The 20,279-nt window shown below is 48.8% G+C and overlaps 1 protein-coding gene across 4 annotated transcripts in view; it reads right to left on the bottom strand.

Annotated features, from left to right (window-relative positions):
* The window catches only part of PDE4B (phosphodiesterase 4B), a 189,618-nt gene that overhangs the window by 29,268 nt on the left and 140,071 nt on the right, over window positions 1-20,279 (bottom strand). For all 4 annotated transcript variants that reach the window (XM_086753164.1, XM_086753165.1, XM_086753167.1 and 1 more), the window contains one exon: window positions 20,003-20,052. In XM_086753164.1, coding sequence (XP_086609290.1) covers window positions 20,003-20,052 — 50 coding nt within the window. The remainder of the gene's footprint in view (window positions 1-20,002; window positions 20,053-20,279) is intronic.

Here is a 20,279-nt window from a genome sequence, read left to right as displayed (position 1 = left end):
CTTGAGGCTGTTTTTCATCCGGAATACCTGGAAAGCGAAAGGTTTTGGAGATCCTCTTCCTTCCTGGGTGGTTCAGCGTAAGGCACGCACGCACACTTCACCAGAAGGCCTACAAGGTGTTGCAGATGAGAAGCGGGCTTAATTTGACGACGTCTCATCCCCCGCTGACCCCGCCTGTGCCACGCTTCTCCGCGGCGCAGAGCCACAGCCCCTCGCCGGGCTATCTCCGAGCACGAGGCCGCTGTTATCTGCAGCTGCAGCCGCGCCGTCCAGTTCCTCTCGTAACCCGCAAAGCCGCTGCTCCCCATCCTGTTCTCCAAACGCCCCGGGAGGCAGCGAGGCGGGATGGCGGGGCAGAGACCCCCATCCCCCAGCTGCGGGAGTGAACGGCGGCTTGCACGTCTTGCTTCTGGCAGAAAGTGTCAAGGCTAAAAAGTTTTAAAGAGTGGCCCAAACACCAGATCCCAAACAGGGGAGTTTAAAAAGCTGGAGAGGAGGTGCAGTTCTCCTCTTTGCTCAGTAGAACATTGCAGGTGCCGAGAATCAAGGTTTCCATGATCTAGCAGGCTCACGTCACCCACGGGTTTCTGTCCTGTGAACAGCGTCCAGTCCGTCAGGCAAGAAGCATCGAATAGAAATATTTGCAGACATCTTCCCAAACTCAGCTCTCCTCAACTCCTAAAAGATCAAATTGTGGGCTGACTGTCCTGGTAAAAGACGTAATGCCTAATTCTGCAAAGGAAATAAACAGTGGCATTTCTAAAGGATTGCAACTTCGCCCGTAAACCTCAGGCACGTAGAGTTTATGATTCGAAAAACCCCTCACGGTCTTTGGCAAAAAGGGCTGCTGAAAAATCAGAAAGAAACTTTTACAATGAAGGTTAAAACGCAGGGCACCGCAGCGTACAGCAGCCTCTAGCGCAGTACATCCCCTTCCACACGCAAAGCCGCTTGTTTACAGGGCCAGTAAGTCATCTCCCGGGTTATTTACTTTTAATTGCGTCCTGGCTGCAATAAATTGCAGCTATTTATAATTGTAATCTTCTTCAACATTTGAGGCCAAGCACTCTGCGCTCAGCGATTCGCCCGAGACTCGAGGGACGGCCGCCGAGGTCACCCTATCGCCCATTTTCCAGTCGTTCCAGTTGATTTGATAAAAACCCCCATGATTACTGCTCTATCTTAACCTCAGCAGCCACTCAGACTCAAATCTGTTCATTTAAAAGTGAAACGAGTAAGAGCAGTTGCTCACTTTTGCCTTGGAAAGGCTTTTCACGCTGGATCCGTTCCCAAATCCAGCACGCACAACGTGGCGACGGGCAGGCACCGAAACGTTCCCCCGGCGTTTAGCAAACCGGTAAAATTCAACAAAACCAGAAGCAGACAAACACTTATACGAAGAAAAAAAAGATTAAAACATTAAGTATTACGGGGGAAGAGGCTTCCCACCAGCGACAGGGAAACAAACGGTCAATGATCAGGTTTGGAGAACCGAGCTCCGCTCCGGCTCCTAGGTGAGCTGGGGCTTGTGAAGTCCTCATGTCCTTGTATGGGAACGTGCAAATGTTTATCCTGGTGCACGAAACCGCTCGCAGGCACCGAAAACTCTGCTTTAGGAAATGTCTGCGAGCTCGCTCCCAGGCTCCGCGCTCGGAGAAAGGCTTGGAAATAAGAGGAAGGGTGCAGTGTGTTCAGATACAGACATTTCTCTAGAATTGTAACGATATGCATTATGAGTTTTTATTGCTTAGAATTCACCAGAGGACTTGAAGACAACCCCCTGTTAATTACGTAACGCTCTGTATTTATTACAGATTACCATCATCGTAGTCGTTATTAGGGATGACAAAAAAAGATTAAGAGGAGAAGGGAGATCCTCTGGTTAACCATGTGAACGACAGATTATTATTGCAAATAACAATATTATTTAAATTATTATTTTAGATATTAAATTATAACATCGTACTACATTATTATTAAATTAATGTTTATTGAAGCCTTCATTTACATCTCCCAGTCCTCGACTGCTACTGCCTAAGCGCCCAAATCTCAGCAGCCGGCAGAAGCCCTCTCTGCGGGATCCTCGCGTACAATCCGACCCACGGAAGATCCAGCCAAACTCAGCTGTGCCTCAGCTGAGACCCGTTTGATTTTACATCCTGATGCAGGACAGAGGAGAGGGAAAGAAAGGAGAAGCTGATGCAAAAGGAGAAGCAGAAGCAGAAGGAGAAGGAGAAGCAAAAGGAAAAGGAAAAGAAGGGAAAAAAAGGAAGCGCAGCCTGCGTGATTTAACAAGGTGCTCCTGTGGTCGCAGCTTAGAGAAAGGTCACCCACACCCAGGTCCCCACAGGTGCTCCCGCCAGTCCCGTCAAGAGGAGAATACGGCTATTTTAACTCCAGAAAGCAAATTAACTTCGTTATATGCCCTGCAATAATTACTAGCTGGTGTCTAGCATCACTCTAAATCCCAGGGCATGTTCGGTCAAACAGGTTTCTCCACCAAGGACGTGCCAAAACTTGACGGAACAGGGACTGGTGCAGGCCGTCAGCCATCCACCCTTCGCCTTCCCTAATGGACCGGCGGTTGCTCACGGATCGCGCGGACGCGCTTACGTATTTACCCCTGACAATGCCCAGTGAATAACCGACACCAAATAATTCATTTCTTGAACGCGTCCTGTTAGTGCGTTCGCCACTGCCCGTGAGCAGAGAGCTGTTTCCTCGAATCAAGCCGTTGTTCTAACGGATCCAACAAATAGATTTGAGAAAATTCTTCTGGAGATGGGTTTGAGGATTCGCAGGAAACAGAATATGAAAGGCACAGAGCACAACCGCAGCGCTCCGTTTAAAATCCGCAGTGAAAATGTCCAAGTCTGACAGCACCATCCTACAAACGGCAAGCACCGAAAAAGCCCGTATCCTGCCATTCCAGGTTTCTTCTTCTGTGTGTTTTTCCGTATTCAGGGACTCTACGGACCAGTTTTTGACTTTTTCTCAAGCACAAAAGCTAGCAATGTACCTAAAAGACGGTGTTATTCAAAAGCAAGACGTACCCAGCAGAACCACCCCACGTCACACGTGCCGGCAACGCTGCCGGCGCACAAACGCGTTCCTTCTCGTGGCTTTACGGCCACTCCTGCGCTGCCAGTCCGTGGGAGCGTGGGGCTGGAATTACAGAGCAATCTAAAATCACGGGAACGACAGAGTACGGAGAGGCACGTCCCCCCTGCCCGACATTTCACTCATTATATCTTTGGCAAAGATAAACGCAGATGTGCTAAGAAAGGCACAAAGCCCCAGCACCTGCGGAACAGGTGGAGCCGGTACGTTCTTGAGCAACTCCCCCAACAAATGGACCACCCTGCCCTTCTCCCCACTCCCCATCGTATTTTTGGGACTCCAGTTCGACCAGTAACTCCAGCCATCCCCTCTCGCCTTTCTCACGCCCGCAGCTACGCCGAGCCTCCCTCCGGCGTGTGCGGGAGCGGGAGGAAGAGCGAGGGGCTCTTCGTCTGCTCCCCAAAACGACGAAGCTGCGCTGGGCACCGGGAGAGACGCGGAACAGGGCGGGAGACGGAGCGGGCACGGGCACTGCACACACACGAACGGAGCTTTCAGCAAGAAAGCCATTTTAGAAACACGGGCTCTCCTGCCGCTAACAGATGCGATGCGGTGAGAGAGGCAGCGGAAGCCCCGCGAAGTGAGGCGACGGGATTAACGGGCGGAGAGGTACGCTGCAGAGCGGCACTGGAGGAGATCCAGCTGCGGGGGAACGCCGACAAAATCTGAACACAGGCTCAAAAGCAGCAGAAACAATGGAGCCTGTATTCAGAGATGAGAGAGGAAGATAGAGACAACAAAAAAAAAATGAAGTGAAAGACTTCTACGGCTAATTGCGAAAAAAAGACAGGAAATGAGTGAGATGCTGCTGCCAGGAATAACGCTTGTGATACCAAAATTGTTGATGAAAGTGTTTGACATGCGCTACAACCTCACGCGAAGTAAGGCCAAGACTCTGGGGGACATTTTTCACTTGGGTTTTTTTGTTTTTTTTTTTTTCAAAACAAGAAGGAGCAGAAGACATGAACTCTCCTGCTACGCTGCTGAGGAGTCTGGCACGACATGTTCCCTAATTAAAGACAGGTCCTTTCTGGGACACACCATTTCAGCTGCCCGGAAAGGCTGCCGGGAAAACTCAGCCCCCAGAAAAACGGCTCCAAAATTGCTGAAGACGCCAAGGCGGCGATTAAAACAGCACCCGCCAAGAACGTCGGGGACACATCCAGGTTCAAACCGGAAGACTCCTGGGAGCAAGCGGAGACGCCTCACCAAGCGACAGCACGGGGATGGCGGAAAGCAATACGAAAAGGAGAAAGAAAAACCTCCTGCCTGTAGGGAACGACATAAATCCAAAGCGGTTCATGTCCCCGCGCCGCAGCCGTCCCAAGAAGGAAGAAGCCACAGCTCACATAGCTAGCGAAGAGCAGGCTTCCAGTGACGGCAGGAATGCCTGCAGCGTGACTCGGCCGCGACGTGAAGCGCAGGAGATGTCTGCTGGTCACCCAACTGCCATAGTAGCAGCGATGTTTCTGAGTCAACAGCCCAGGCGCTCGCTGCCCCATCGCCGAGCCAGCTGCAGCGTAACGTGAGCAAGAGCGATAAGCAGTAATATTAGCCCGGAGAAATGTCAGCGCGGGGAGGGGGCTCATCGCAGCTATCTTTAGCCGTCGAAAAGTTAATCACCTAAGCTCCCCGCACAGTCAGTGGAAAGTGGCTGGGACCTCCGAGGGGTGATCCTGGTCTATTCTCAGCACGACGGCTGCCACGGGCTGAATCACCTTCCGGAGGTGCCTGTCCTTCTCCGCTAACTCCAGAGGCACCTCTCCACCGCGGCCACGGGAACTGGCTGGGAGGGACCTCCGGAGGTCACCTGCTCCAGCCTCCCACCCACAGCAGGACTGTCCCCAGCTAATCCCCAACAGCAGCCTGATGCTCAGGTAGCTGTAGGGCACTGTTGGACACCCCGCGCCCTCCCGGTCATCAGCCACCAACTGGACATGTGGCCTTCACCACCACCTGTAGAGCCAGACAGGCCAGCAACATCCAAGCCCACCAACAGTCCATCCGTCCGGCCCACACCGCTTCAGCTTCCACGTGGGAATGCTGTGGGGAATGGTGCCCAGGTGGTTATCACAGCACGTACCCACCCACGGCCCTCCACATCCCCACAGCCAGGCCATCCCCAAGCCCTTGTAGAAGGAGGTCGGACCTTTCAAGCACAATTTACCCTTGGCGAATCTGTGTCTACTGTTCCCAATTTACTTTCGTGTCCTTTGTGCGCTTGGAAACATACTCCAGTGCACGCCCTCAGTGACCTCTCTGGTGACCGAGAAGAGGCTGACGAGCCCACAGTTCCCCAGATGCCCACGGCCTTTCTCTGGACCCTTTCCTGTTGTGGCAGGCCTTCCCAAGCACCACGATTTCTCATGAATGACATGCATTGACCTTACAGTCACGTCAACCAGCTTTTCCAGCCTGAATCCTGTCCAATGCCGTGGACTTGAACACATCCACCTTCTCCAGCTTGCCCCTAACCCCTGCTCCCTCATGGCTCTCCATCCCTCTCCTTCTCAAGCAGGCTGGGGGTGCCAGGGCCTGGGTGAAGACTCCATCTGTGAAGATGGATACAAAAAAGATGCCGAGTACTTCAGCCTTTAGTGTACCAGTTGTCACTAGGCTGTTTCCCTCATAGATTAACATTTTTTCTGAACTTTCTTTCCCGACCCCATACCCACGTTGGAGTCCCCTCGCTAGTCAGAGCTCCATCGGCCTTTGGTCTGCCCAACTTCACCCCACGCACCCAGACAGCGCTTCTACATCCCTCCCTTGCTACCAGTCCTTTTCACTCTTCGCCTGCTCTCTTTCTACACTTCGACTCGCTAAGAAGCTCCTTGCTTCACCGAGTTGGCTTCTGCTGAAATTCCAGATCTTCCTGCACAACAGGATGGTTTGCTCCCATGCTTGCAATAGATTTTCTTCTAAAATCAGCCACCACTTAAGATTGGTCTGTAATTTTTAGGTGAAACTAATCTTATGATGATGATGATGGAGTCTTGAGACCGAGCAGTAAATTGAAGCCCTCGGCAGCAAACAGAAGAGTTTTGGCAGAGCCCTGGTGCTGGGCAGCATGTCCCCACCTGCCTTGCTTTGATCCCACCTCCTGCAACCCACCCCAAGGTGAGCGGCAGATCAGTCACGGGGGCCCAGCCACCATTTTCAGGCAAAAATGAAACATTTCAAGGAAACTCAGACCGAGAGATGAGCCTGGAACGAGAGTCAAGCCCTGATGAAGCCAGTTAAGGCAGAACTGGACAAACCTGCAGAAGTCCTGAGTAGACCCACCAGCACTGGTGTGCAGGCTGATTGGGGTGGATCACCAGCCAGGTCATGAGAATCGGGTCACCGAGGGCCCACACAGGCTGGCAACTCACCCAACAGACCACTGACTGTTAGCAGTAACGAGGTGATTGCTCACCAATTAGCCTAGGGCAGGGCGATTGCGGTTTATGATCGCGGGAGCTGGAGAAGTCATTCAATTTTGCCTGGCTTTGTGGCAATAACTGCGGGTACCCACAAGCAGCACTTCATCATCAGAGTCAGTCCGCTAACGTCAGCGCCCAGCGTCCCCTGGGTTGGGCGGCAGGGTATGGAGAGTACCAAGAGCATCGCTCCTTCTAGGAGAGGACGATGACAGGGAAGAGGTAGCCAACGGCAGAGATGCCCGCCTGGGACAACCTCGCAGTTCAGCCCGGGCGCAGTGCCCAGCTGAGCACAAGAAGCTGAACCTCTGAACTGAAGGAGCCGACTTGAGGGTACAGCTGTAGTTTTTCTGGGACTGCTGATGGGAGAACCTGTGATATACCCACAGACACCTTGAAAACAGACTGAAAAAACTGAAAAAAACCAGGGAGAGGACCACTACTCTGCTACTCCAGTACTGCCTTGCAAAGAACTGCATTTACCAAATGTTGCTCAGAGAGAAGGGCCAGAGTTTCAGCCAGCACCGCAGCAGAGCGTAGAAGATGCTTCATCATCAGTCTTCATTCCTGCAGAATAAATAATACTAACACCTCTGTTCAGCTGAGATGGAGCATTGTAGCTGCTCCATCTCAACCTTAAGATTCTACGATTCTATTGGAAACCACTTGGAAAGAACCAGCTAACAAGAACCTAGAGTCTTGAGTTAAACTCAAAAAGCGCTCTTACATTTATTTTCTGTGTTTGCCTGTGTCCCATACGCGTGCTCTCTAAAAGAGCTGTGTAAACCTCAACTTCAAAAATCTATGACATAAAGATCAACATTCCCAAAGCAAAGTTAACACTGTACTTCTTTCATGAGAATGAGGTGCAAAAGAGGCGTAAAAACGAAGAACGCCTTAAGGTGGCTAACAGAAACCTAGGAAGCTTCCCAGAGAGGTAATTTCTGATCTGAAGATAAGCCTAAAGGTTTAATCTGAAATGCTAACGAGCGAGGAGAACTGGAGAAGTTCTGAAGAAGGGCTTAGACTGGAGACACCTTCTCATGGTAGGGTGGGACGGAGCGTCTTACCGCAAGGCATCCCCGTTCCCGTGGCGTCCTTCCCCGCCGCGGCAGCCGCACGCCGCGAACAATACCGCGTGGCCGCCACAAATCAGAAGGGTAAGTGACAGGGCTTTTACGGTGCCAAATGGAAGTAACAAAATGCAGGAAGCATCTTGTCAGATGTCACTTAGCAGCGATATCATGGGGGAATCTGGGAACGGGATTTGCCTGCATAGTAGGAATTCCTCAGTCCAGGGACAGGGAGAAGCAGAAATGGCAAGAGGGGCAGAATCTAATCTTGGCCCGGCAAACGAACGGGAAAGATTGCTCAGTTCCAACTTTATCTCGGGAAGCAAACACACGGTTTGGCACGTTATCGTTTTACTGACCGGGCTCGGCTCCTTGCTGCCCTGTAGGATTCCTGCCTTAATCACAAGACGGGAGGAAAAATATGACGCAAGAGAGTACCGCTCCTACGCGGGGTCTGCGAAAGACTGACGGTGCGCTTAGAGGAGAGAGCTGCACGGAGAACGCTGAAAGTGGTTTTTCAGATGACGTTTCGTAAGGAAATAAACGCACACCTCAAACACATTTCTGAAGACAGATCACAATTGCCAGGGGCATTCGGAATTTTTAAATTAGGTGGATCCCCATCGCACCTTTACTCCACACGTGCCTCCAAGCACAGTGAAAACGGCCCAGAGAGCCGCAGCGGGGACGGAGATGAGCATCGGTTTCGATGGGCCACCCTAGAGCTGAGCCCGGGGACTGACATCCCAACCCCAACTCCCTGCAAACCATGGGGAGCCCGGATTGTGGTTTTGTTTCTCCAGCTAAACAAGGCAAGGCTGGATCACAGTTAAGGCGAACATTTGTGATGAATATTGTGTGAGTAGAAATGCTTTCCTCCTGAGCGCATGGCATGCGTGTCGATGCACGAATGTGAGAAAGACGCTGAAAAATCAGGATATGACTATGAAATTACCCAGCTACCCACTTTGGATTTACCTGTGCCCTGCACCGTATTATCTCATTCGAAACGTGTGGGCTGGCTCAGAGAGGGCTGCTAGGCTCACACGTGCAGGGAAACCAACTGGGATCCTGGAAGCAACATCATTGTGCTAACAAGGCACTCCACCTAAACTAATTAGCCCTGCCTTTCAACAGGCTTAATTAGGTGGGGCACCATCCCGCGCTGTTGTGGCGAGACGGCTTCCGGTTCTGCAGCCGGCTCACCCGCAGCCAGACCCAGGACTTCTGCACCTCGCTAGCCGGCGCGGCGTGCCGACAACGCGTGCGTTGGAGCTGGGAACCCACGTCGGCCCGCAGCCGAGCCCGCAGGCCTCTCCTCAGCCGGCTTTCCGTGCAAAACCGCCTGCCCTGAAAACTCCTCGAGAAACCGTGAGCTGACTTTCACTGCAGGCCTAGGACAAGGAAGGAACTAGCTAGACAGACCAGAGCAATGATTTTAACTCGACAAAGGGGAAAAAACCCCACCAAAACATGAAAGATGCAGGGGACTGACCGTATTCTGTTTCACTGTTTCGTAAGAGTTCTGCAAACCACAAACAAAAAGGTCTGCGTTTGGATCTGCCACGGAATTTGGATGATGCTTTCATCCACGTACTCATGTGCAGCCATCAAATCAGGTTTTGAACCAGGCTAACCTGGAGATAATAAAACTTATGGTCTAAATATTCTGTCAGAGTCCTTTGACTGTACTGAAACAAATACCGGAGTAGGAAATGGAAAGGGAACTTCGGAAACAAATCCTGGAAGTACAAAGCGCGGTGGCCATCTACCTGAAAAGCTCCCCTTGGCCACTGGCATCAGATGTAAAGACAAAAGTTTATTAATAATCCTTAGCTCTTCACGAGGCAAATTATTCAGAATTTCCAAATGAGGGTCAGAATAAGGCTGCCCCCGTCACCACAGCAACAGGCTACTGGTAAAACGTTAGACCTGCTCAAATCAGTTTCCCGGCTCCTGGCAAGGCTACAGTTTAACACAAAACTCTCCTCCATTTCCTCCCAATTCAATTTCCTTAGGGTCTTCCATACGAAAGTTAGGAATGTGGCTCCTGGAATGACCCCAAGCACAATTCACAGGAATTTCTTACGACACGTATCAACCGCCGTGTCTGTACACCCCGCTCTCCGCCTCGGGAGGACTGGCCATACCGTCATCCGTTACGTTTTGAGCCACCGTGCCAGCCATTTAAATGATATTAATTATGAAATACAATTACATGGGCTTTTTTTCATGGCTAAATGTAATTTCTTGAAAGCATTATCCTTTAGGATGGGAAGCTTAAAAAACTGATTTAGTTTGGAATGTTAATCTGTTTTCCTACAATAGATATTTTACGTACCCAACGGGTAATGATGTCAACCTCGCCGATTTGCCTTATTTGCACTTTCTGCCCTCACTCGGCCTCTCAAAACAAACGAGCACGACTGTCACCCCACAGCCGAAACCCAGCGATATCCTGCAGAGCCACTCAAGGACGCAGCACATTGCAAAAAATGACCTGCTTTGACACGTTTGGTTTGCAGGTGACACTCCGAGCAAGGCCCATCGACCGAGCTGCAATCGCAGCGAACGACACGGTGAGGAGTTGGAGCATTGCTCACTGCGGATCGTGGGTGGGTCACGGAGCAGAACCAGCAGAAATAGCTTGAACAATCTGAAAGCACACGCAATTTTCCAAAGTTGTTTCTTAATCCGTGATCCTCCAGCTTTTGAAAGCGCAGCGTGTTTTACCTGTTAAGCTAGCGTCCCTCCGGCAGCTCTCTGGGACAAAGGGATTCGCCTTTTGCGCGTCCACGCGCCGTAACTCCAAACATTCGGAGCGAGCCTCCAGTCACAAAACTCAAAGTCGTCAGGCCTGCAGCAGCTGACCACAGAGCTAAAATATCCATCGGGCTAATAATCTGTATTAATCTGCCCTAGCGAACAATCTCAGCTGGTCGTAGCTGTGACTCAGTGTGCTTTCTGTTTACGAACCCACACGTACAGCCTTTTAGAATAATCTGTTTAAAATCACAGAGTAAGTCCCACGGGTAAAAGGGTGGGGAGGAAGAGGGAGATGTCAGCATCCTACAAACCAGCATCATCTGTTTTGACAGCTTTTACTATGCCGTATTGAAATTAAAATTCCATAGTCCTCTCCGCGGTGCCTCTGTGTCACCTTCGAACCGAGGCCACCACACTGCGGTCGCCAGGTCCCAAATATCAGATTAAATGGACTTGGAGATGGAAATGTTCCCTGTTGAAGGTCAAACACGGGACGGTCTACTGCAAATTATTCCAGTGCTTACTTTTTCTGCTTGAAGTTTTATGCCATGTGGCACCGCTCAGAATTTCTTACATTTAGCAGCACAGTAGAGGCACCTCATATTAGCTGAGGCCTCTGCTCTGTCATTCACACTACTTCTCCGAAGTCATGAATCCTGTATAATAAATTCAGTGAAATTCAGACCATTTCTGTGAAACCTCTGATTTTAAGCTGCGCATGACTTTCCGTGTAAGGCAAGCTGCAAAAAGAGACGTTCTAGCAGCAGGCTAAACAGACCGCATTTGGATGCGATACAAAGGCAGCTGCCGCCGGAAAACGTGGCGTGAGCATCGTCTCTTCTTCTGTTTCATGGTTCTGCTCCTGTGAGTAACAGATTTTTGGCTTTTACCTGGATAGGTCGTTCCCACCGTAAGCGGATGGAAATATTTAAAAGTTTCACGCAATGTAGCCGAAACTCAGGAAGCTGCAAACAGTTCCTGACATTTCAGTAACAGGAATTTCGGGAAATACCCTGCCCAAAGAACCTGCATTTAGAGGAAGGCCCGGCATACGTATTTGACAAGGCTCTGGATGTGGACCATGTCCCATAAAGTCTTACTGCTAAACCAGAAAATACTCCAGTGAAGACTGGAAACTTGTATTCCCTTCTTCAGAGAACACAGCGATCGCTGTAATATATGGTGTTCAAAGAAAAATACATTGTTTGTGAAGTGTGACATTTCAGAATGATTTTGATATTAAGTGCTAGGCTTGTAAAACCTCTCTAAACACATGCTTGCAGCACGAAAGGCCTGACTGGATTCAACCCATTTTAAATAAAAACGTCGGGGCCTCCGGAATACGCTCTAAAACCAAGGCAAGCTGGGTCCAGAGCCTTGCTCTGAACGCCTGGGACCTGGAGTTTTTTAGATACAACACAAAAATGCCCGTCTAAGAAATGTTTTTAAGAGTGTGGAGGTGTGGTAGAGGAGTTTTCATATGCACAGATGTTTAATTTCCTCCTGGAAAGGTATATTTATGACAGCAGGATATTTATACTGGAAATTCTGCATGAAAAAGCATAGCTCTCTTAAAATTAAATCTAACTACGTAAGTATTTAGTACTGAGTAACGGCCACTGCTAGCAAATAACAAAGGGCAGTGTCCAGCCCTGGGTCAGATCCTGCTCCTGGCTGACAAAAGGCTGTTTGCCACCGGCCTTTGACAGGCACAGGACCGAATACAAAATCAAAAGGCATTAATTGTCAAATCAACACCCTGCTAAATTTGGGGTGTTTTTTTGTTTTGGTTTTTTTTTTTCACTCTGAAGTCCTAAAATGATTAAGTGCCTGAACACACAAAGTAAATCAATGGTACAGGGACGGATGTATTTAGATGTTTTAAAAAGGCTTCTGCTTAAAAAAATTAAACTTCCGTAAGTATACATATTTTTCCAGTGAACTGAATTAACTTAGGAATTATTAAGAACCATAAATAATTAACAGTTGTTTCCTTTCTATCAAAAAAGTATTGCAATTATACAATACTTACTTAAGGCTGTCATTTACAGACGCTTCTTACGGAGAAAACAATATTACAATAAAACGTTTCACTGATTATTAGCATACAGTCTGTACCAGTTGCACAAAGATATTATGCTCACATTAATAAGCCATGCTTAACGACGGAAATCTTTTTTAGCCAACCAGGAGATGAAAAGACACCGAGAATAAAACCAGAGCGTTTCTGGGTGATCTGAACATGGAAACAGCCAATACGTTCATCGTTCGGCATCACCGTTGGGGAACTGGTGAGTCTAAACCGTATCTTGGAACGGACGCCACTCCGTAACCGAAGAGGGGGAAAAGCAATCCTTCACTCCCTCTTTTAATTCTACCTGGATTATACATCGATTTTAAAAACGCTTAAACATGTAATCGTTATAATGGTTATCCTACAATTGTAGAGTTAACTTTGGTGGGCAAAATCTCTACCCCACAGAGGACAATTGGCAAATTCAAATTCTGCCCATCAAGGCCAGTGCTTTGCCCCCAGTACACGCCCCTACACCCTAAACCAAACCCTAGGCTAATAAACACGGGACAGGCAGCGCGAGCTCCCGCCCAGCCGCGGACAATCAAACCACAGCGTCAGAAATACTCACTTTTGAAAACACAACCAGAAAGCAACTCACGCTTGGAATCAGATCCTGCAGGAGGACAAGGTTTGGGCCATTGGGACTGCCCAAGGACAGGCTGACGGCTCTGGGATTTGCGCGGTGCATTACCCTGGGAACGTCTCCGCGCGGACCCTGGGATGCAGCCTCTCACACTCCCATGGCCAGCTGTGTCCGGGACAGCAGTCAGCTGGACCTCGGGGGAGGAAGGAGAAGCTTATATATAGCTGCAGCGGGGATGAGCTGATGGGTGCTTTCAGGAGCCCATTTCAGCTCCCACTGGCTGGAAAACGCTGATGACATGGAAGTTGAAGGGGCTCAAATCAGCGGGACAATGAAGAACCCTACTCATCACTCAGGCATGCACAAACTATGCCCCACGACCTAAAAAAAAAAAAAAAAACTCGGCCTGCCAGAAGTTTGGTTTGGGTGTTTTTGTTTGTTTTGATTTGTTTTTTTTTCTCAGATCAAGTACACATTTCTCCAGCTCATATGGAACCGATTCAGTACGCTGAAGACCGCGATGTCAAAATCTCACCCACAGCAACTATTATCATTCTGCGCAGAAAACAAAAGAAACACAGATTTTATCAACTCTGATATTAGCCATGGCAAAGGCTTATTGTCTTCGCAGAAGCCTGAAGCAATCCAACAGGAATGGGAGCTGAGTAAAGCAATGAGGGCTGTCAGGGCCTGACCTGCGCCCAAAGAGCAGAGTGAACACGGGGACACACGGAGGGCGTGCCACCACCGAGATCTCCTCTTTGCCACCTTGGGTTCGCAGTTGCCTGGATTGTTCAGAAGGAAATCATCCATCGCAGAGAAACCCTTTTAATAACCTAGGACTGGTTTTATCCTAGGCTAGCTGAGCGTGGTATCAACAGTGAAATGACAACCTCAACAACAAAAACCCAACAGTGGTTTGGCTCCTCAACTCTTCTTCAAAAAAGCGTTGCTGCTGCTGCTGCCAACGTACCTGCTAATCTTCTCAATGGAAAGGTCCTCCCGCCACCCGGGTGAGGATCCCATCTACACATATCCCGAGGTTTCCAGCTCTCAGCCCCTTTGGAGCCTCTGCACAACCCAGAGCCGCCTTCAGCAACGGGCAGGACGGCGGCTGTGGGAGGCAGGCATCTCCCCGGGCACGGCTAACGAACGGAGGTCTCGGCCAGCCCAGGAGAGCCCGGCGCGCCTCAGAACCACAGCAGGACAGTGCGAGCGCACGCCGGGAGTCCCGCTGGCATCGTCCGCAGCAGCTGAGCCCCGGGGAGTGACAGGCTCCTGATGGCAGCAGCACGTGTAGCATCTTCATGTGACATCCACAGGTGGGGCGGAGGGGAAAACAGTTTTTATCCGTTGCTATGGAGTCAGGACTAGCTGGTACGTCTTCAGAGCCTGCCGAGGAGAAACGAAGGCTATTTTCTTATATAGATGTCATGAAATCAATCCCCGCAGAATTTCTGGAGTCAAAGGCTAAGCAGGTTTGCCCGAATACCTCCTGTTACTTGATACACAAATAAATCTAGCCGGGAGACCTAAAATGAGTGTCATTTTTCAGATGGAACCGCTCACAAAAAATTACTCTTTAGTCTCATTTGGAGTTGTTTATGCGCACAGTAACATGACAAAAGTGTGTGAAATAAAATGCAGCAACCATATTCACAGAAAATGAGTCTTAAAAAATTAAGCAAAAATTAAAAAAAACCTCCTTATGGTAAAGCATAGTGACTGCGGAAGAAACTTTTTTTCCCTTATTCTCTCCAAAAGCTAAAAGAAAACCTGATGTTCTTCTTTTAAAATGTGCCTGCCCCTAGGTCTTTGGCACAGGTTTACTGATGGGAGGGCCGGCAATCTATTTAATGACTGCATTGACGTCAATAGCATAACTGAAATACTTACTAAGATGCATGAGTCCAACTTTCGGGGGGTGTGCGTTCGCAGGCAGGCGCAACACACGAAACGGACTCCGGGCTGGAATGAACTACCCCCGGAGAGCCAGAATCGGGCTCGGGGGGTCCCCGCGCCCGCTGGAGTCGGGCCAGCCGCGCTCGCTCTTCCTGCGGGTACCTGTGGGAGTTCACCGGGACACGCGCTTCTCCTTTCTCGAGCTGGAAGAATCACTTTGCCATTCAACAGCCTGAATTTTGCTCAGGCACGTCATTAAGTCACATCAAAATCTGATTTCTTTTACAGTTTTCCTGAGTTTCTAAATAATCTGCATCATTATAGCAGGGATATCCTTTAAAAAGAATATTTTTAGGTAATAATATTTATAGGTAAGTCTACAGCAGCGCTGAATTTACTGCGCGCAGTTACTTCTCAGCTCAGCTATTTGGTCATATACGGCTCCTCTCGCCCACTTCTGAAAAGCCTAAAGCACCACATCCACTTGACCTGTACAATCTGTCTCCAAACCAAAAGGCCAGATCTCCGGCCAAACTCACAGCAGACCACGAGGATTTCAAAATGAATCCTCTCTTTCGCATACGCCCGGAGGAAGGATGGTGCAAGAACGCTAGCTCCACACCGATTACTCGAGATGTGCAGATATCTGGAACCGGGAGCTGACTTGGATGCACGGGGCTCGTTACCTCCTACAAAAAGCCAGGACTCTCATTAGCACCAGCACCAGCGTTGGCCGGTCTTTTGTTGATGCTTTATACAAACGCTCGTGCAGGAGGCTGTGTACATCTTACACCCACATAAAAAAATGAAAGAGCGCACGCTCCGAGTTCGTGTGAAGGCATGCGAGAAGCGCAGACAAACGTGCAGATGTGCAGGAAAGCGGAGGCTAAGGCACAAGCAAGAAAAATACCAATCATCTTTCACTCCCATCCCCAGAGAGGAATTTGAACAAAGCTTTAATTCCCACGAGCCCTGAAAAGCCTGTGCGCGACGTATCCCGAAGCGCTACACCCCGCGAAGCCCCGGGCTGCAAAGCGAACCGGCTGTGTGATACTGCCTGGTATGTCATTAATTGTGAGGACACACTAATTATTCAGGGCTGAAAGTACCCGAGGGGCGCTCGGTTGCCTGCTCTTGAGAAAAGTTTCTACAGACCCCTCGCAGCCCCAGGAAGCACACGGCACGGTCTGACCCTCACGCTCGGCTCTGCTCCTGCCAGTCGTCGGTAAAATTTAAATGCAACCGCCTATCGAATGCACCAGTATGGGAAAACACGGTCCCTCTGGGTACCGGTGAGGGAGAGGCCTTGATACTGGGAATCCAAGATCCTCACCCGCGTCCTGGGCTGAGCGGAGAGAAGGAACAGGGCAGTATGAAAACGTCCTGGGAAAAATACAAAGGAAGCAGAACAGAAGGAGAAAAGATTGTGGGTGGAAGAATGAGAGGCTTAGACTGACCGTGGCAGCCAGGGAAAGATGATTTGATTTTAATTCAGAGGGAATTAGGGACGGTGAAGTAAGTTAATCCAGAGGAAAGAACAAAAGTAAGCGGGAACCGCTAGACTTGCTGCTGGTTAAAGATTTTATTAGTTGGATCCATTGAGTAGGATCTAAAAACCTTTCACTGATGTCAGAGGAGGAGAGAGGCGAGTCGAGAAGAGAAGGTGCTGATGGATTCACTGAGCCCTAGGTAGCACAAAGGGAGAAACTGTGGCAGAGACTGCATGTAAAAAAAAAAAAGAATATATGAGAAAGAAACGTCACAGACACTCGCGCGACACCATGTTTCTATCGCTGTTTCCGTAACTCCAGAGAAGGTGGCTGGGCAGCACCCGTTCATAACCTGGCCCTGCGCAACCATGGTCTGTAACGCCACGCAGCGCCGAGGAACCTCGGGGCCCGAGGTTTTCCCGTCGTCCCTCCCGGCCGTGAAGCACGTGAGCTAATTAAGGACTCATGTACTTTTTGCTACAGCTTCGTATTTCCATGTTACGGTTTCTCAGTTAATTCATAAAAGCAATTTTGTTCGTTCCTGTAATCTGCAGTTATAACAAAATAACAGGAAAAATCTACCAGATTCACTTGAGCTGATACCAAGGACGAAACACAGGATGTTCAATACCTATTGCTCTTCCTTTCACGGCCTGCTTCTGAGGTTAAGAAAGCTCTGAAATTCACAGTGACATCAGTATCGGCTTCGAAAGCACTTTGTCCCAAGAAAAAGCTGGCCAGAAATTGCCACGCTTTCAAGAAAACGAAAGCAAAAAAGAAGAATTTCGTAATTTCGCCACGGCTCATTTGTTTCGCCACGGGCCGGGGTCCTCAGTGATGCAACTCCTTGGGAGAACACCAGCACCAGATTTGGCTCCTCGCGCTTTGAAAGAACCGACAAAGCCTGTCGTGTTCTAGCTGGAGTAAACAGCTGGCACGTATTCCTTCCAGCGCAAACGCTGAATGCCATTTGTCTCCCTCCGGGGCAATTTTATTAATGTATGCTGGTTTGCTTTAAACCCCGAGTTCTGTGCTTTTCGTAACAGGATATAAATCACTCCGCTAATGACAAATAAAAGGAGACATATACGAGGTGCTCACGCTGATGTCAATGGACGGTGGTAAATCTGTGGAATCAATGCGTGACATGGGAGAGCTAAAATAAAATTCCGAGCTTTGCCGACTAACCCTTCTAGAGAACGTAAACACGGTTCATTTCAAAACACATTCTTTTATCTAGAGGGATGTAACTCAGCCTCGTCCCAATCAAAACATTACTGTTTCCTTCTCCGAAACTTTCAGGAAAAACACTCCGCATCCTTTCAGACACAGGGGCTGTTGGCACATAGCTGGAAGCGTTCTGAGAGGAAAATCTCCCTTTCCTTTCATAATTTCCAAATCAGAAGCCATTTAGGGGAAAAAAGCTGCAAACACTGAAAAAAAAAAAAAAAATCCCCTAAAAATCTTTGTTCTTGCTGCACTTAAATGGAAACTTCCTTAGAACATAAACAAGCGTCATTGTTTTCTGCTATACTGAAATGAGTTAGCACGCGTGCCAATGGCTGTAAAAAGGCAAAGGAAGGCAGTCGCCACGCCGATGGAGGGAACGGCTGGGCGGAGCGACTGCGGCCTCCTCGGGACGCGAGAGGGGCTCTGCAGAGCCTGGAACGCGCTCCGGAATTTAACTAAGAACCCCAGGCTTTTTGACTAACAATGTCAATATTGGCTTCTTTCATGCAGGAAGTAACACGATTTCCTATCCATCTCCAAAACATTTCTTATTCTTACCTACAAACTGTCACAACTCCCTTCAGCTGTAAAGATACAACTCCCATTTTTCGTTTCATTTGAAGACCTCACCTAACGTCAGCTAAGTTACATGGTTAAGAACTCATTTACTTGAGGGGCCACGAATCCAGCCTGCACCTATCTACTTTTAACAAATTCCACAAGCCGCTGAGCCGCAGTTTTCTTCCACAGTCTTTTTGTCAACCAAATAAAAATCTGCCTTCTGAAAAGGTATCCAGCGTGGCTCACTTCCACATCCACACATCTTCTTTTTCACATCTCGGGTAAGACGTTAATGTAATTTATTTTAGATATATCCACCCATCCACATATAATTACTGGCACTGAGGCATTAAAAACCATGAGTCAGGATCACAAGGTTAAAAATGCTAGAAGTTGGATTCTTCCCCGTCGCTTTCTCTTTCTGAGCTTTGCAGGGTAACACAAAACTTGCTCTAGGATTATGTGTGTCAGACCCTTCAATCAAAAAGGAAGCTGAAATTTTCATGTATTCCTGGCATTAGAAGCTTGGGTTAGCTAAAAAATAACAAGTATCCTAGGGGTCATGTTGACAATACCGTAGAAAAATAACCAGAAAGTGTTAAAAAGTTGAAAGCATCTGTTTCAACAGAAAGTGTTAAGAAAATTAACCTAAACATTCCTGGTAAGGAGTTCTCTCCTCATTACTAGATTCTGTAACCTATATAAACAGATCTATGGAAAGCTTATGAAATTTTCCATGATCTTCTTCACCCCGGCCACACAATCAAAGTCTTTCTAGAACAGATTGACGAGTTGCATTCCTGCTAGCCCTGACTCGAAACCGATCACAGAGCGGGAGCAAAGGAGACGGCGTTGCCGATCGCGTTGTCCAGTTTTCTTTCCGCATGAGAGGTTTCCACATTCCATTAACAAGTTTTGAGGAATCTAATCTGTAAGTCTCCAGGACCATACGTGTCCCCGGACAGTAAACAACACACACCATGAAAGGAAACGACAGTTAGCTACCCAGGCTTCACACATTGTAAAAATTAAGCTTTATTAGTCCCTCCAAGCACATAATTATTGGAAAGACTGAGATTAAACACTACAGATGGGCACTCCTCCAAATCTTATCTCCTCTGTGGGAGTAACCTTTAAAGCAGGGCCAGCTCTGCTCCTGAGAGGGGTCCCGCAGGCACCCAGCGCCGCAAGGCCAAACCTGGGTCTTAAAAGTAAAGAAACGTGTCGGAACTAACCGTCAGGCTGCCTCTGCTCCCCAGTCCCAGCACTTCACCCTACCCGAGCAGCTCCCGCTGCGACCGCCCCTCGCCCCCGCTCACCGGCCTCAGGCCGCGGCCTACCCCACCTTGCTTTCTAAAGGCCGCAAGCAAACGATGAAACCAAAAAAAAAGTTTCACCTGAAGTTTTCACCTAGATCACATGGAAACAAACTGAAATAAACAGAATTAAAAAAAAAAATACAGCTATGTCTGAGCCTGCTCAAGACTTGTCGGCTGGGGCTTGTCCAGGCCTGCGCAGCACAGGGACGCAGAACAGCAGTCGTTGTGGCCATGACTATCAAACCAAAATCATGTTCGCCTTTTATACAAGGATAAACCCAAACTCAACCTATTAAAATAACAATATTTTGTGCCCGACGGTTCTCTCACGAGTAACTCGGAAGCTCTGCGAGCCCAGAAGTGCACCAGGGGTAAGAGGCAGAGAAGCAGTCGTTAGTAAATCGATGGGCAAGGAGCTTTCCTCGGCATTTGCCTTTGTGATTATCAAAGTCACGCACGTACCTTGCAGGTTAACTCTGGAGACAGGTGGCTGGCTCGTTGCTGGAGATCTCCTATGAGGGAGAAAGAATACTCGATAAATAGCTATTATTTCATCATCTCAAACCCTGCTGGCAGCTCCAACTGCCAACCCTCCCAGTTAAAAATCCTTTTTCATACTCACACAGAAGCCCAGAACGCTTTAAAATCATTTGGCAGTTAATGAGCAGGATCAATATGTCTGTTAGGAAAAACCAAAGAGGCACATCCCCTGGCAAGGCGCACACGCATGCTGCAAAGA

The sequence above is a fragment of the Chlamydotis macqueenii genome, chromosome 8 (assembly GCF_036417535.1).
Source record: "Chlamydotis macqueenii isolate bChlMac1 chromosome 8, bChlMac1.mat, whole genome shotgun sequence".
NCBI classification, from domain to species: Eukaryota; Metazoa; Chordata; class Aves; order Otidiformes; family Otididae; genus Chlamydotis; species Chlamydotis macqueenii.
The sequence above is the reverse complement of the archived record's forward strand: the minus strand, read 5'-3'. Positions and strand labels throughout refer to the sequence as shown.